This window comes from Zootoca vivipara, chromosome 2 (genome assembly GCF_965207765.1).
Source record: "Zootoca vivipara chromosome 2, rZooViv2.hap1.1, whole genome shotgun sequence".
Lineage (NCBI taxonomy): Eukaryota > Metazoa > Chordata > Lepidosauria > Squamata > Lacertidae > Zootoca > Zootoca vivipara.
This window is the reverse complement of record NC_142584.1, coordinates 67,823,983-67,841,179: the sequence shown is the minus strand read 5'-3', so window position 1 is coordinate 67,841,179 and position 17,197 is coordinate 67,823,983. Positions and strand designations below refer to the sequence as shown.

Below are 17,197 nucleotides of genomic sequence, written 5' to 3'. Positions count from 1 at the left end.
TACAGTAATTGGTCAATCTCTTCTGCAGCATCTGCTCTTGCTCCTTATAGCTCTGCAGGCTTTGACTGTGACTAAAGTGTACTGTCTACAGTACTCTGAAAACATTTGGTTGCTTGTATGCTAGGAATGGCTGGTGTTAATCCAGGGCCAAGTGAGAAGACTCTCATTTCCTTGTGAGCTCAGCTTCATATATTTGGAGGAGAATGTCTCTAGGCCACATTAAGTAGCAGGATAGCATGTGGCGCTGCAATCATGCAGGGAGAAGCAATGCATCAGGAATATATTGTGTACGGCTGAATGTTGTGTCCTTAACTTCGGACTATTTGGTTAAAAATGCAGACTCTGATTAGTTCAGTTATATAGTCACACCTAACAGACACATGGTTTATGTTGCAGGACTATGGGTGAAATATGGTATCGTAGGTTTGCCAGACTCAATAGAGGACAGGACCTCTGTGCCTTTAATTGCCCTGCTCTCTTTTGAGTTTGGAAACCTTAAAGAGAAACCAGCAGAAACAAAGGGTCTGCTGGTTTCTCTTCAAGGTTTCCAGACTCAAAAGAGAGCAGGGAAATTAAAGGCACAGAAGTCCTGTCCTCTATTGAGTCTGGCAACCCTAATGGTATGGTAAGAGTATGGGCCATTGGAACATTGGAGGCCTGAGGAGAAGCTTCTAACACCTTTTCTCCATTAGCACTTCCTGCCTCTGCCACCAGAGCCAGAAGCTGTGAGAAGCCCAGTGAGAAAGACCTGGCTGGGAGGGACCTCACATCCAGCTCCTTTGACTGCCATTTATGGGCTGGGATTTGGGGGGGGGGAAACATACAAATACTGTACATTTTGTGATTATGCACATAACTCAATTTTTAATATATTGGAAGCTGCTTCAAAAAACTCAGTTAGTAGGTGTGTTATCAATTCTATATTAACAACAACAACAACAACAACAACAACAACAATTTATCATTTATATGCTGCCCATCTGACTGGGTTGCCCCAGCCACTCTGGGCGGCTCCCAACAAAAAATAGTAAAAACACAATACAACATCACACACTAAAAAAAACTTCCCCGAACAGGACTGCCTTCATATGTCTTTTTAAAATCACATAGCTGTTTATCTGTTTGACATTCCTAAATAAATAAACAAACAAAACAGAAGTGGGTACAATAGAGGAAGAATGCAGAATACTGTATATTTATTGCTGGGGTATCAAATAAAGAGGCAGCTGGGCTTTCTAGCATGTAAACAAACCAGGATTTCTAGTCTCCTAAGGCTCCAGCAGAGGGCAAGGGTGGACCTGGAGAAGCTGTTGTCTTACAATTCTTCGCTTTGGCAGGCCGATAGAGAGGGAATAGACTAGATAATTGGTATTTAACCTTCCTGTTCAGTGTCAGGGCCCAGCAAAGTCAGAAGCAAACAGCGTGATCCAGACCTTCCATTGGCTAGGTTACAGGGCAGGCAGCCAATGATCCAAAGGCCCAGAGGCAGATGATGTGGTCTAAGGTGGGCTGTATGCCAGCTGTGTTTGTGTGTTTGTTTGAGGGTTTACGCCCCGCCCATCAAGAAAACCCCCAAATTTCCGAGCAGAATGATGAGGCAAGTAGAGGCAGGGGTCTACTTAGTACCTTCTGTCATCAAAAAGTTGTTCAGCCTCGGACAATTGTATAGGTTCAGCCAAGCTTTTATTGAAACTTCAAGTCACTTGTTATGGTTGGCGCAACAAAGCATTAGCGCCCCCTCTGGCCATTGTGGGGGTTGCACTGTGTACAACAGAGGCCAGACTAGGAAGCTCCCTCTGGTGACCTGGTGGTGCAGGGATGCCAAAGTCCCCAGTTTGAGACTCCTGGCATGTTTCACTTAGCATCTGAAACAGCACCTGTTCTCTGTGTCATGCCAGGTAAATTTCTCAGCCCCAGTGGTGAACACCAGCTGCTGGAAGAAACCCACCTTCATCTCTACAAATTACTACAGGGTGGACCTCTTCAATGGACGTATGGCTGGAGTGCTGCTGACCTCCATCTTTGTAACTGTAATAGGTGAGGTGACTGTGGCTCATCTAGGCACATCAGAAGGATGTGTTCTGCAGGTCAGTTAAGAGCTTGCAGCTCTGCTTTTTATATCTATTAATATGCGTTTATAATATGGTGAACCTGTGTGCTATCATCTGCCGTGAGTGTTTAAATATCTCTTTAAATACCGTCATGTATTTAAATGGCATCTTGTGGTACTTTTAAAGCTGTAAAGCTGAAAGCCAATCCATTAACATTTAGGCAATGTTACCATGTTTCCACTGTCAACTTAAGCTAATTTTATTTTATTCTCTTCTTGTTCTTTCTACAAGAAACCCTTTCCCTAGTTCTAGCTCTTTGAGGGAACTAGGGATAACAAACAAGGGGTTTCTCAGCATGCTCACAAAATTACAATTCCCAATGTTTCTTGTAGGAAGTGTCAACAGCTAAACTTCTCAAGGATTTATCATAATTGAGATTGCTATTAGGAATTACTCTTGGGGTTGTTGGAGAGTCGGCCTGCAGAGTATCAGGAATTATGAGCATGAATCCCAGGTGCCCAAATCTATTCATACATCCATTTCAGCATCTCATAGCACTAAACAGTGTGCAGAGATGTTCATAAAAATGTGGAGTTACTCTCCTGCTTGCAATTCGCAGCCCCAGCAGACAGATGTGTTTGCCAAATAAATGAAGAAGTTCCCTACAACTGTCCCTGTTCTACTAAAAACAGCTGCTGAGGGTATGTAAGCTTTTGTGTGTGTGTGTGTTCCTAGGTGGTGCTTCCATCCAACGTCTACACAAATGTATTGGCCAACTTCTCCTTGGGGGAGACATTGCCAGTGCTGCGAGAAGTCAGCAAGCTGAATGACTCTTTGCTGTTTGTCACAGGAAAAAAGGTAAGAGTTGTGAGGCTCTGAAGCTCGACTGTGCATGGAGATTGAGATTTCAAAGGAAGCATTACTTATTTGCTTGTTTCTGGGTGGGAGGAGGGTTATTCTACAGGTGCTTTGATTTTACATCCGGAAAGAATGCTGAGGTTGCTCTGATCTCTTTATCCATCATCTCAGACCCAAAGTACATGTTCAGGAAAACTGAGTGGCAGAGGCATTCTACACCAGTTTAGAGTGCACATAGAGTGCACATGTTTTGATAGCACCCCACATAAAAGCCTGCCTTCCTGCAGAAAATGCATACATCAGGGATAAGAGTTCTAGCCTAGTCACAGAATAATAGAATTGTAGAGTTGGAAGGGACCCCAAGGGTCATCTCCTCCCTGTCATGGTAGCTTTCCACAGGCAGAAAATTTGTGAGGCGGAAGACCATTCAATCTACCTCTGGCATTCTGAGGAGATATAGTCCTCCAGGACTGATTGACCCTAAGCATGATCCTTTTGGGAAAGAACTATCTTCTTAAGCTCTGTCAGAGTAGCAGATGTCTCCCCCTTCAAGATCACAAAGGTTTATTTGAGCTACTTTTTCACCTTATTCTTTTATTAGCATTTCCTTGACTCTTCCAGCCCTTTAAATTTTCATTTCTTTCTACAGAAATCCTTTGAACTTGCTGTCTCTAGCAGTCATTTATCTCTCCTAGGATGTTGGAACTTTAATTGAAAAATTGGTGCTTCTAAGTCACCATTTCATTGGGCCTCACTTTCTTCTTCTGATAGCTCTAGGGCTGCCTACCTAACCTTTTTTGGTCTCAGACTTCATCAAATGGCAAAGAGTCAGTCCCATTGGATTTCAGCAAGGTTTTTTTGGCATTTTCTGCTGCCAACTCATTCTAGCTTTACTGGTCAGGCAGCTGTAAAACTGAGCTCAGAACTTGATGACAGCTCCTTGCTGAGACCAGGAGTTTTATGAGCCCACCTGCTTTGTCTCTCTGATGTCTTGATACAAACTACAAGCACCAAGTGTGGCAGATGCACAAGGGGGGTTGTTCTGAGGGTAGATTGCATTCACATTTTAATTGGTTTTTTCCCTGTTGAATATTCCCTGGGAATATGGTTAAAGGACAGTATAAAAATACTTATAAGTATTTTGGTGAGCAAAGTACATTTTTTGGTGAGCAAAATTACATGCTGTTTGAAAGATGTGCTGTTGGAAAGACCATCTGTCCCCCTTGACAAATGAACATAGAATTCTACCTTACAGTAAGTCAGATCATTGTTTCATCCTGCTCAGGCTTGTCAGCACCAAGTACGGGGGAGTTAAGTGCCACCCCCTTCCAATCACCTGACATCAACATGATGCCCAAAGACCCATTTTTACTTTGCAGTGTAGCTTGAGTTCAAGCTGTGCTGCACAGGAAGATCCCAGTGGATCCAAGCCAGCCATTTACCTGTTTGGTGGTGACGTCATTCCCTGCTTGGATTGGCGGCACCCAGGGGTTTCCAATACTTTATAGCGAAGCTGATCCAAGTGGGGCTTGGATTCTTTGATACAAACCCATTTTCCAGTGAACACTTGGGTGTGCATTTTAAGGCTCCTTTGGAGAAAATCTTTCCCTGCCCCACACCTGACTGTCACACATGATATCAGGTGGGTGGTCAGCCTGCTGGGGAAAATGGTCTCACAGAGGGTTGGAGGTTCAATGCTGCTGCCTGCACTGCCTGGCAGTGGCCATCCAGGGTTTCAGGCAGGGGTCTCTCCCAGTCCCACCTGGAGATGTTGAGGATTGAAACAGGGACCTTCTGCATGCAAAGTTGAGCTCCCCTCATCCTCTTTGGCAACTGTCCATCTTGCAGGTTTCCCAGGTGAAAATAACTGGTCCAGGCTGTCGCCATTTCCTGACATGCTTCCGCTGCCTGAAGGCAGAGCGTTTTATGCAGTGTGGCTGGTGTGGAAATGCATGCACCCGTCGGGAAGACTGCAAGGGAGAGTGGAACCAAAAAAGCTGCTCTCCCGTCCTCACTGATGTACGCAAGTATTTTCTTATATATGAGATTGCCTAATGGTACATTGACATGGTGGCTTATGCACACTGCAGCTATGCTCACTGAGCTATTTGGTGCTTTGGGACTACTTTAGTTCTCCCCCCCCACCCCACCCTTTGTTAAATGTCTAGCTTTTTATATATTTCTGTTTGTCAAATGTGTTTGTCATAAAGCCTAAAGTACTCTGGGCATCTTGGGACCCATAATGCCTGCATTTCCCAAGACATGCATCACCTGCATTTTGCATTAGTTATTATGTTTTCCACAGGATGTTTTTTTCTTTGTCTTAACCTCTTGCTTTGCATGTTCTTCCAAATAGAGCACTTAAGACACGAGAGCCAGTGTGGTGTAGTGGTTAAGAGCGGTAGACTCGTAATCTGGGGATCCGGGTTCGCGTCTCCGCTCCTCCACATGCAGCTGCTGGGTGACCTTGGGCTAGTCACACTTCTCTGAAGTCTCTCAGCCTCACTCACCTCACAGAGTGTTTGTTGTGGGGGAGGACGGGAAAGGAGAATGTTAGCCGCTTTGAGACTCCTTCGGGTAGTGATAAAGCGGGATATCAAATCCAAACTACTACTACTCCTCCTCCTCCTCCTCTTCTTCTTCTTCTTCTTCTTCTTCTTCTTCTTCTTCTTCTTCTTCTTCTTCTTCTTCTTCTTCTTCTTCTTCTTCTTCTTCTTCTTCTTCTTCTTCCCTCACCACTGGCTCAACTTCTCGAGTGGAGCCATGGGATTGGGGGGGGGGCAAAAAAACCTCACACCCTTCCTCTTTCTTTTACTCTGTGCGACCCTTTTCTTCTTTCCTGAAAGGGTGACTTTAGCATGGCATCATTGAACACTGTGTTCTCCTGCATTTTGCCTATAGTGAGGGCAGTGTTGTTGTGGTTTCCCAAACAGAGAATTAGAAAACCCACAAACCTAGCACAAAAGCCTATATTGATATTACACATTCACATCCTTCGTATCTTTTGGAACGACTCACTGCATTTGACGTACACAAGGAACAGTCATGTGGGGACAAAGGTGGGCTGATGAGTTTTTAGCTATTGTGCGAAGCCCTTCCTGGTGTTCTGGTATTGACCTTCCCCCTTTGTTTCAAGCAGGTTGGGGCTGGTGTGCATGAAACAGCCAGTATATGGAGACCACATACATTTGCTCCTCTTACAGCAGGGGTGGGGGAAAGCTTTTTCAGGCCAAAGGCCACATTCCCAACTGGGCAGCCTTCTGTGGGTGTCATTCCTATAGTAGGTGACGCCTGAGGCAAAAGTGGGCAAAGCAAGAAATGTAAACACAGCCTCTGTATGGCTGTTATCAGAGCTCAAGGGCACAAGCACAAATGCTCAGGGAGGATATGACTAGGACTAGTGAGAGGTGTGGATGGGAGAAGGCGGCATGACTGAGGACTAGATAAAGAAGAGTTGCCCTTGGCCCCTGGGCTTGAGGTTCCCTAGCTCTGTCAGAGAGGCTGCCTAGACACACACTCCAGGTGTACAGTGGCTCCTCTGGGAATGGGGTCATCTTCACACCACTGTGGGCATCTTAAAAAGTATCCTTGATACTAATAAAGAGTCTATGCATAATCATGGTTTGCTGCTGTGGCTTTTGATGTGTCCGCATTCCATTAAGGTGAGTTAATATTTAGCAGAGCAAACCATTCTGAGGTGAACTCTTAACCATTAACATTAGTCACTTGTCGTCACAGGGAGTCATTAGGTCAAATTACTTTGGCTTCAAAAAGAGGCAGAGTAACAGCTTGATAAAGGAATAAATTTAAACTTCTACTTCACTCTTTATTCATTTTTAACTAGATAAATAACATATAAAAATATTATTAAAGAAGCATACTTCAGGTTGCTTATATGTTTTGCCATTTGCACAATCCCTGTATTAAATTTTAGCCAAATGCTGTGATACCATGTTTATACTGATTTTGAATATGGGTGACAGATTCTGATTCTTTCTCTTGGCTTCAACAGTTAAGAAAAATAAGTTTGTTGTGAGCATAAAGCAAGGGAGTAGTAAATGTTCATGCTCAAATGTTTTCAGTACCAAAGTAGCACTTTAAAGAAGTGGGAATATCCCAGCTTGCTGCTATTCACTCTTGTTCAAGGTCTGGTTGGTGACTTCATCGCACCATTAGTTTAGCCTGACCATGCCAGCCTTGATCCTAGGCAATTTTTGAAACCACATGTTAACTAATTGCAGATAATCGGGATATCTGCCAATTTGTGTTCTCCATATGGACTGTGTGCACCTTTTACTGCACGCAGTTGAACTTTCCTGCACTTGGTCCGAGCAACAGCTTATCCTAATAATTCATTCAACATGTTTCCTCCAAAGGAAAGTGAATCATAACCTAAGACTTTTTGCAGCAGTTAGGGAAGGGCCTGGAGAAAAAATTGCCATTCCCATGTAAGTTCTCTTTGTGTCAGAGTATGTCTGCAGCATTGCCTGGTGCAATAACTGGGACTTATTGGTGTTTGGAACTTGAGCAGCAGACAGGTGTATCTAAGAGCTATTTGAATCTTGCTGGTGACTGCGTAAGTAAAGCTTTGTGTATCATCTGCTTTCACAGTTCCACCCCAGAAATGCACCGCTACAAGGCAGCACTAAGGTGACACTCTGTGGCTCAGGCTTTCGTTCAGGTTCATATTTCACTGGCATGGATGCCTCACCTTCAACCCTTGGTGACTACAAGGTTACAGTGGGACAGAAGAATTGCACCATACTGTTTGAAGAGAGCCTAGAAAACAGGTAACATTTGAAAGTTAAAAAACACGAAGCCTGCAAACAGTATTCCCCCTTCCTTCTTTCCTGTTCACTTTCTCAGCCCTCCATCTACACAGACTAGCATTCTGTAAATGTGCCTTATCCATGTAAGAAAGGTAAGCAGAGAGGAATTCTTGGTGGCTGTTTTTCTTTGGAGATTCACCACAATCTAAGCCTGAGCACCTTCTGGAAGACTTGTTAGGCCTGTGAGTCTGGGCTACCTTTGCAGGGTGAAGGCAGGTTGGGTAGGTCAGTAGAAGCATGGAGACTTCCCATGGTGTTATAATTATATATAAATTCTGTTTTAAATTTGGAGAAGTTAAGGGCCATGTTCAACCATCTGGTCCCACTAGCGGAAGTCTGCACAAGGGGGAGGAGAGGAGAGAGCATGCCATCAGGCAAGCAGAAATGCTTCAGCTGGTGGAGCAGTCTGATCAGCACTATGTTGAATTATCCCCTATATTTTGGGGTTGAAAGCTGCCCTGAGCCTTCAAAATAAGATGAACTATAAGCAGGCAGCCTATAATGTACAATGTTAAGCAATATTCCCTCTCATCCAGGAATTTTGCATCCCAGGTTGGAGTTCAAGATCGAAGGCAATTCCTTTGTGCATGCTTGCCCCATGGTCCCTCTGAAGAACGATCTCCCTTTGGTGTTGCTCTTCAGTGCTTCACACCAGGAGCATACTGAATGATGCGTGGATTAAGGGCTGGTCCACATTTCCACTTGTCCTGTGTGCCTAGAAAGCACGGGTCTGAGGGGTTTCATCCTTGTCCTGTGCTTTCTAGGCACAGGTCTGAGCAGTTTTCCATTTACCCCGCTGCTTTCCCTGGGAAAACCCAGCACTGAATGGGGGGAGCAAATGCCAATCTGCAGAAAACCCGATTGACATTTGTTCCGACTCAGCGCTAAAGAGCAGGTTTTCCTAGCAGAAAGTGGAAGGACAAGTGGAAGTCTGGATGAGCCCTTAATCTCAGAAGTCTAGGCTGAGAATGGCACAGTGCTGTGTTCAGCCTCCACATGGTATGTGTGAGGCCAGATGGAGAGAGTGAGGCCACAGCTGATGAGCTGTCGGGGGGAACCAGGTGTAAAAGTGCTCCCTTCTCTTGATTTTCACAGAGTTTCACTTCTGGTGTTTTGCTAAGGGACATTAAGCCAGCAGTGGTCTAATGTTTTCTTCAGCTGGTATCTTCCTGACGGAAAATGGTGCCAGCCAAGGGACAAGTTTAGGAAGACAGGGGTATGGTGTAGGGTTGTGTGGGAGCCTAAGTGAACAGACTCTCTTTCTCCTTTCACCTCGGAGTGTTTGTACCACTCAGCTGAAATGAATTTTTGTGTGGTTTGTTGTTCTTTCCTCACAACTCCCTGAGCACCATTAGAGGGGAATTATAATATGAATAAAACATTGGTGCTGGTTTAGAATGTTCTTTTCCAGAGCTCTCAAGATCCGCATGAAAGTACTGTGGAGTGTAGAATATATGTGGCACCCAACAATCTCAGTAGAATCCTGAGATTCTAAGCATTTTTTTTGCTGGGGGGGGATTTCTAGTCTTCATGGTTGCAGAGGTCCTGCCAGTTCTGTGAGGGTAGCAGTTCAGTCATTGGGTAGTTGGCCCCTTTTACTTAGCACAGTACTATCCATGTTGCTAAATCCATCTCTTTCTCCTTCTCATTCAATCAATGTATTCATAGACTAGATGCAAAATGCGGGGCTTATGGTTAGAATATGAATTTCCCTAGAGTTCCTTCTGGTACTCCTTTCTGCCTGTGTGAGGCCCTCAGATGATGTCATGGCAGCCTTACACTTACATGTTGAAATCAGGAGAGGAGACATTTCTGTGTGTCACAGTTTAGACATTGGCAGCTTTCCCGGAGCGGAAATGAAGCAGCAGTTTCTACCGTTCCCTATTAGTACAAATAGAGTTTCACCTCCATGGCCCGTGCTGGAGTCGGTCATTCCAGTGAGCTTTGATCTGCATTAAGCAAAAAAACTAAAACTAAAACCAACAACTGAGCATTGTCTGGCAGCATTTTCTTTGAAAAGGACTGAATGTAGGTGAGAGGGCAGATCATATTTGGGTAAGGAAATGCCTCTTTAAAACTGTTTAGAGGGAGAAACAGAGGTATATAGGAAGACATAACAGGAGTCAGACTTGTTACGTCTTGCTGTCTCCCGATCCATTTTTCACATCTAACTCTGGACTCGCAAATGGAATAGGTGAATTAAATTCTTCCGTTCCAGAAATGATCAAGTATTTCCAAGTTGGAGCCCTTGCTTGACCCAAGCTGATCCATCACCACTGAGGATGATGATAAGCCCTCTGTGAAGGAGGCAGTTGATGGAGTTATAACAGCATGCTGGAGCCCAGGCATTGTGTATTTACAGAAGCTGATTCCCTGAGTTCACCCTGCAATATGCAGGTGTGCATTCAAAGAATATTGCCACAATAATATATATCTATGGACAGTATTCAACTAACTTATTCAGAGTGAACCTCTTGAAATGGATGGGCCAAAGTTAGCACATAATTTTTTGCCTAATTACATCACGAAAATTAGGGTGTGCATCAGATTTGATGGCTCATTTATATTCGCCAGCAAATACTTTTTGGGTTTTAAGGTTTTGAAAATTGAGGCATACATTAGATTCGATGGCACATTAGATTCGTGTAAATACGGTAGATTCCAAAAACCATGGAATAAGCAACCATAAAACCTAAATTTCTATATTTTTCTGAAGGTGCTCATCTATTAACAAGAATAAAAAGGACTTCTCCTATCCCATTACTCGGTCCCAACTCCCACCAACCTAGCAGTTTGAAAGCATGTCAAAGTGCAAGTAGATAAATAGGTACCACTACAGCGGAAAGGTAAACGCCATTTCCGTGTGCTGCTCTGGTTTGCCAGAAGCGGCTTAGTCATGCTGGCCACATGACCTGGAAGCTGTATGCTGGCTCCCTCGGCCAATAACGCGAGATGAGTGCCGCAACCCCAGATTCGGTCACGACTGGACCTAATGGTCAGGGGTCCCTTTACCTTTACCTCCTATCCTATCCCATTAAAAGAGAAGCATTAAAACAGACCATAGAACATACCACATTTCAGTTTAAATTGAGATCCCAAAGTCTAGATCAGGGGTGTCAAACTCAAATTCATCGGGGGCCGCATCAGCAGTTTGGTCACCCTCAAAGGGCCGGTTGTGTCTGTAGGACTATGTGTCCACTCTTTATTATCATAAATTATTGTCACTGCATTCAATTATTACTGTTTTTTGTAATAATGTAAGCTCATTCCCGCCCCCACGCGGATCACATTCCTGCGTCATGGCGCGTGTGTGGGAGGGGATGTAAACGAGGGAAATTTGAACAAAAGGTGGGGATCGACGGCTTCCGGGGGGGGGGGGGCTCAACTAAACCTTCGGCAGGAAGGAGAAAGCCACTGCTGGGATTAAAAACCTGCAGATGGAAAGAGGGCTTCCCTCTCCCGCCCTGCGCACACCCAAACCCCGCTAGGCAGGATGCCACACGCTGCAACCCACCCCATGCTTTGGAGAGGAGCAGGAACATGCGGTGCAGCGCCAACTCCCTGCTTTGCTTTTGCATCCTCCCTCCTCAGCGCCAGAGTCCCTTGCCCTCGCGCTGAGGGAGGGCAGCGGATTTCCCGAGGAGGAAGGCGGCGGCAGCCCCAGCGGACATGCATCTTCGCCTCAGAGCTGCTCTTCCCCCCACCGTCTTCGCCGCCGCCGCCTCTCCCTACCGGGACTGCAGGCAGAGGAGGCTTGAAAACTCCCCCCCCCAAATTCCCCTCCCACCTACTCAAACCGCGAGGCGACTCCATCTGGAGCCCTACATCACAAGGGGCTGAGAGGAGGCGGCGGCAGAGCAGGAAGAGCAGGAACCCGTGCCGTCGTCGTCGCCTCCCTCCCGGCCGCCCCCCCGGGGAGCAGCTCTGCCGGAACTGAGAAGCCAAAGGGCGGCTCGGGGGTGGGGGGCAGAGCAAAAGCCAGGCACCCTCCCGAGTATCTATGAGGAGAAAACGGGGGAAGAGGGAAGGGAAACCCGGCTCCATCAAGAGAGCGGCTGTTGCGCTTCGCCTACTTCCCCCTCAGGCTCACTCCGCGTCCCTTTCGCCCGCTCGCTCGCCCACCTCCCGGATGCAGCCGAGGAGAGGAAGGGAAGCGGCGGGCGGCGGCTCCCAGTGCCGCCTCGCTCGCTCTCGGAGACAACAGCAAAGCCCGCCAAAAAAAAGAAATCCAGCGCTGCTCCGTCCCGGCACCAACTTTGCCGGCGGCGCCTGTAGGGCTTTCCTACCTCCTCGGCGGGCTTCCTCCTCCTCCTCCTGCATCTCACTTCCCCGTCTGGCCGCTGTGCCACCGCCTCCCTCAGCCTCATTCGAAATTGAAATTCCCTGGCCAAGGCCGTCAGCGCGGCTCCAGCGCCCCGGCCTCCGCCTGCAGCCCCGCCCCCGGTTTTGACCCTCGGCCAATTGCAGGCTCCAGAACTACTGTCAGCGGATATTGTCGGCGGCGGCTACGCGGGCCACATGACGAGGTCTGGTGGGCCGGATTAGGCCCCCGGGCCTTGTGTTTGACACCCGTGGTCTAGATGAAGAGGAATGCCTTTGCCTGCTTCCTCAAAACTGGCAATTTTGCCATAGATAGATAAGCTTTCCTCGGGACAGCATTCCATTGTTGGGCAGCTACAATGGAAAAGACCCACCCTCTTGTTGCCACTTTCTGCAAACACACCCTTCAGAAATGAATTGCTGTAAGGGAGAGATGTGGTACATTATCTGACCTGCAGGCCAGTTCCTTATCTCCCTACCTCTGCAGTACCTTACCCACCTGTCAGTCACTTGCCATCACTATGACATCAGGTGATGCTGCACTTTGAAGCCCTGATTGCTGAGACTTCAAAGCACAGTGTGGGCTGTTTGAAAGCCCTTTTGCAGACAGCCGTCTCTGCTCATTAAACCTCTAAAAACCAAATCTACTCTTTGAACCTCCAGCTTTCAGAGGTACAAGGAAGAATGGAATTGGTTTCCATTCAGTGGAACAGCTTCCTTCTGCTGGAGCAAGGGAAGCAGGCATTGTTCATAAGCTGATGGGAGTGCAACTTGCTCCAACAAAGCAATAACCCTGATCTCATGTTAAATTCATTAATGTTCCTTTAAAGCCACACCCTCATGTATGACATCAGGTGTAAGGCAGGTAGGTGTGGCTTGCCTGAAATGTGGAGGTCCAGCTGGCCAGGTCTGGTTCACAGACGGGAGGTTCCCCATGTGTGCCCTGAGGTTGGAGTAGTGTACAAGTGAACTATTTTGAATAATTTTCCATTTCATGCTGCTAAAGAGCCACTAGACTTTATCAGGCAGATCATAATCACAACTAGTTTCTTGTGCATCCTTTCAGCACCCTTTTTGCTTTTCAGGTACAGTGAAGTGCCGCGCTGGAAAGATTATGTTGAAGTTATTGTCTGTACTTTGACACCAAAAGAGGAAGTGAACATGTTGGGGCCACAGAAGGTTGAGGTCACTGTTGTAGAGAAGGAGCACACCCCATTTTACATCAGTGGCTCCTCAGTCCTCAGTGGCTTTGAGTTTAAGGTGAGCCTTGGTTTCTGTCCACTACCTTTGCTCCTGCAGGCTTCTTCATGACTGTTGTTCATTGATGTAATGAGAATTGAATAGACCTGCTAAGAGCTAGTGATAGGCATTCTGGTGCTCTGCAGCTGGTGTTCCATGGGGGCTAGTGGTGCAGAGGCATAATGCAAGATTGCTGATCTCAGCTATTGGGTTTGGGTGCTTTGGTGGGAAACCTGCTTTGTATTTTTAAATTCCCAGGTCCAGCCCTAGCTTTTCTGCTTAAGAAATCTCTAGTAACAAGTTTTATTACTTGAGAACGAGTAATCAGCCACTCTAGGCAAACACTTCTCCAGATGAAGGTCTTGCAGCCTCTACTTTTGTTCTGTTTTCTGGCTGTTGGTACTGATGGTTAGGATTTCTTTTAATATTTTACACCAAACTACCTTGCCACAGCTTAAATTCATTACTTCTTGTCCTTACCTCAATGTCGTTGAAAAACGGTGATCTTCCCTTTTCTTTCTCAAAGTTGGTTACAGGGCTCAGAGAGTTTGATACAGTGAGTTAAGCATTTCTTCTCTTCACTATCAACAGCTGCCTAAAATAACGTCTATCCATCCACCATACGGCCCACAGGCTGGAGGAACAGAGATCTTTATCCAAGGACAAAACCTCCTGGTGGGAGGCACAAGGAAGGTGATGGTTAATGGCCGGGATTGTCCCTTGGTCACAAGGGAAAGGTATGGCAAATAGTGACACTTAATTGTAACATTGGCTTGTCAGGCTGGGAATTGCATTCATGGCCTTTGATAAAGGATGGAGCTATGGGTTTCAAAATACATTTAGAAAGTTGATTGGCACATTTTTGACCACCTTCTATATATGTTTGATTTTTCTCATTTTCTGTAGCACTGTAGCATTAATGTGAAAGTAAGGAATGACCACAGACATTAGCTAGCGTGGTTTGAGGCAACCTTATCAGATGTTACCAGCTTCCTTACCTCTCCAGTTCTTTTGGTATTATTGCCAGGAAAATGATACAGAGTACCTAAATATAAATGGTCAGTGTTTGAGGTGTTAAAAATATCCTTCCAACATCTTGATGATGCAACAGACAACTCTTTTCCTGTGTTCTTTTGTGTGTAAATCTGTGGTTGCCTGCCCCTACAACAGTCATACTTTCCTAATGAGTCACAGTCTCTATTGCTTGTGTGAAAGCAAATGAACCGAGTAGAGCTTTGCAGGGCGAGTGAGTTCATAGCCATCTGCCATCTCCCTTTGTTATGAATGGTTATGAATACTCCCATAATCATGCTGAGGGAGAGGACAGCCACCACTCCTCTTATCAACCATCTTCTGCCTATACTGTAAGGAAGGAAAGTTTTAGCTTGAACCCACTATTTTTTATGGTTCCTCAAAATGAATGAGGATGACTTAGGATCTAGTTACAACTTCAGTGGAAGATAGTGTCAAGGGACCTTCCTACAGGGAACCTCCCCCCCCCATCCTGTTGACCAGCTCTTCGCCCAGTGAGAGGAGCAGCAGCAGTGGGTCAGGTGGGGGGGAATGAGGAAGTTAGTGGTATGGAGGTGGCAAGGCTCAGTGATGTTGGAGAGCCCTTGCACTGCCTTGACCAAGAGGTGGAGGGGAACAGGCAGCCCCTTCCGGCGCCCGAATTAAGGCGCGCCACTAAAGGTCGGGAGGAGGCCTTTCAGGGTGCCCAAACTCTTATGCTGGTCACGCAACAGGAAACGTCCACTCCCGGATTCTGCAAGTGACTAGGAGGTCATGTTTTCTGCTATCTTTGCACTGTAAATACTATGTACAATAAAACATTTAAATACAAGCATGGACTTGGGCGTCACAACACCACCATTACAGATAGAAACATGGTTTTGCACCTCTTCTCTATCCCAAAGTGCTTGGTAGTTTTGGTCAGGGCTGGTACCAGGCCATGGCACAGTGCTAGCAATCCACTCCTCAGCACCCACCCCAACCAGACAGGACCTTGCCTTACTTGCCATGGCTGTGGAGGCTGCCACATGCTTTATCAGCCTTCATCTGTCCTCCATATGCTTCAGATGGATGAGGAACAGCACTTCAGAATGGGAACTAAGCTTGGTTCCCATCTACAGTGACTATTCACCATCTTAAGTTACCCACAAGGCAAAGCTCAGACCCATATAGCCCTAACCAGACTATGAATCTATGAAAACAACACATTTGCTAGATCTATGTAGTGGGGCATGGCATTTTGAATCCCTTAGAATTGTGGGTGTCCACTGCAGATGGGGAGACAAGTTGTTTAACAGCAGCAGCACCCCCACTCACCAAATGAAAAGCATCCAGGGTGAATGGCAACACAGCCAGGGCATAGCAGTGAGGGGGGATCCTGCCCCCAAGTCCTTGAACCCCTCAGCCAGTGCCTGACCCAGATGGACCACGGGCACCGGGTCTGGTTATGCTGCATCTCCTTAACTAAATTAGTCATGCTCTGATCAGGCTGTGCCACATGAGTCTTGTCAGGACCTGCAGCCCTGGTGATGCATTCTCACATCTCCCAGAGTGAGAAGGCACAGATAATTGTCTGTGGGACCACCTCTTTACATGGTGGCAGTTTGCAGGCATGGCCCAACATCGTGACATAACGTACAATGATGCAGTTATGCAAAGGACTGCCTCAACCCTGACCTTGTGGAGGATGGGACTAAATGGTAGGTGGCTGAGCAGGGCCTTACCATGCTGTTTGTCTTCTTTTCCCCAGCCAGAAAGAGGAAGCCATAATTTGTACCACGCCTCCTGTGAACAACCTGGGCAACGCTTCTGTGACTGTAGTAATAGATGAACAGCCGTTTCTTTCTCCGAAGCCCTTCTGGTATCAAGAAGATCCCCAGATACACCATATCTCTCCCAACTGCACCTATGAGTGAGTGGACACCCTTATTCAACCTGCATGAACCTGGTGCCTCCAGATGTTTTGGAATATAACACATACATACACACAAACACACAGCTAGCACTGCCTGGGGCTGCTGGAAGTTGTATTCCAAAACATCTGGAGGGCCCTTGGTTCTTGGAAGAGCCTGCCCTGATTCTTGGAAGAATGTCTTCTTTCCGTCATGTCTCATTGCATTCCCTGTGATGTGCATCATGTTATTTGTGAAGCAAAGTTCCTGGTCCATCAAATATCTCATTTAACCAAATTAAATGGAAGCTCCATAGCAACAGTGCTATTCAATGCAGATAGGTAAAGGTAAAGGGGCCCCTGACCATCAGGTTCAGTTGTGTCCGACTCTGGGGTTGCGGCGCTCATCTTGCTCTATAGGCCGAGGGAGCCGGCGTTTGTCCGCAGACAGCTTCCGGGTCATGTGGCCAGCATGACAAAACTGCTTCTGGCGAACCAGAGCAGTGCATAGAAACGCCATTTACCTTCCCGCCGGAGCGGTCCCTATTTATCTACTTGCACTTTGATGTGCTTTCGAACTGCTAGGTGGGCAGGAGCTGGGACCGAGCAACAGGAGCTCACTCCGTTGCAGGGATTCGAACCGCTGACCTTCTGATCAGCAAACTCTGTGGTTTAACCCACAGCGCCACCTGGGCAGATACCTGGAGGTAAATTGAACTGGATGTACCATTACCGATTTCCTATGTTTACTGCCCAGGTCCACCTACACAACCAGGCTATACCTGTAGGATCTCTTGATAAGGAAACTTTTTCACAGCCTTCTGATTTTTCTTCTTCTTCAGCGGTTCAAATATCTCCATCAGTGGCACCAATTTGGATTCAGTGTATTATGCAAAGGTGCAGTTTGAGTCTGCTGGAGTGCTTACTGAAGCTAAGGTGAGTATTCCAGGTGGAGGGAGAGAAATGAAGGCTGTAATCCTAAGCACACTTTCTAGAGA

The 17,197-nt window shown here is 46.5% G+C and overlaps 1 protein-coding gene across 4 annotated transcripts in view; it reads left to right on the top strand.

Annotated features, from left to right (window-relative positions):
* Positions 1 to 17,197, top strand: part of MST1R (macrophage stimulating 1 receptor) — a 56,994-nt gene that overhangs the window by 23,299 nt on the left and 16,498 nt on the right. For all 4 annotated transcript variants that reach the window (XM_035105970.3, XM_035105967.3, XM_035105968.3 and 1 more), the window contains exons 3-10: positions 1,899 to 2,087; positions 2,787 to 2,909; positions 4,758 to 4,928; positions 7,521 to 7,699; positions 13,144 to 13,318; positions 13,889 to 14,034; positions 16,059 to 16,220; positions 17,042 to 17,135. In XM_035105970.3, the coding sequence (XP_034961861.1) occupies positions 1,899 to 2,087; positions 2,787 to 2,909; positions 4,758 to 4,928; positions 7,521 to 7,699; positions 13,144 to 13,318; positions 13,889 to 14,034; positions 16,059 to 16,220; positions 17,042 to 17,135 (1,239 nt within the window). The remainder of the gene's footprint in view (positions 1 to 1,898; positions 2,088 to 2,786; positions 2,910 to 4,757; positions 4,929 to 7,520; positions 7,700 to 13,143; positions 13,319 to 13,888; positions 14,035 to 16,058; positions 16,221 to 17,041; positions 17,136 to 17,197) is intronic.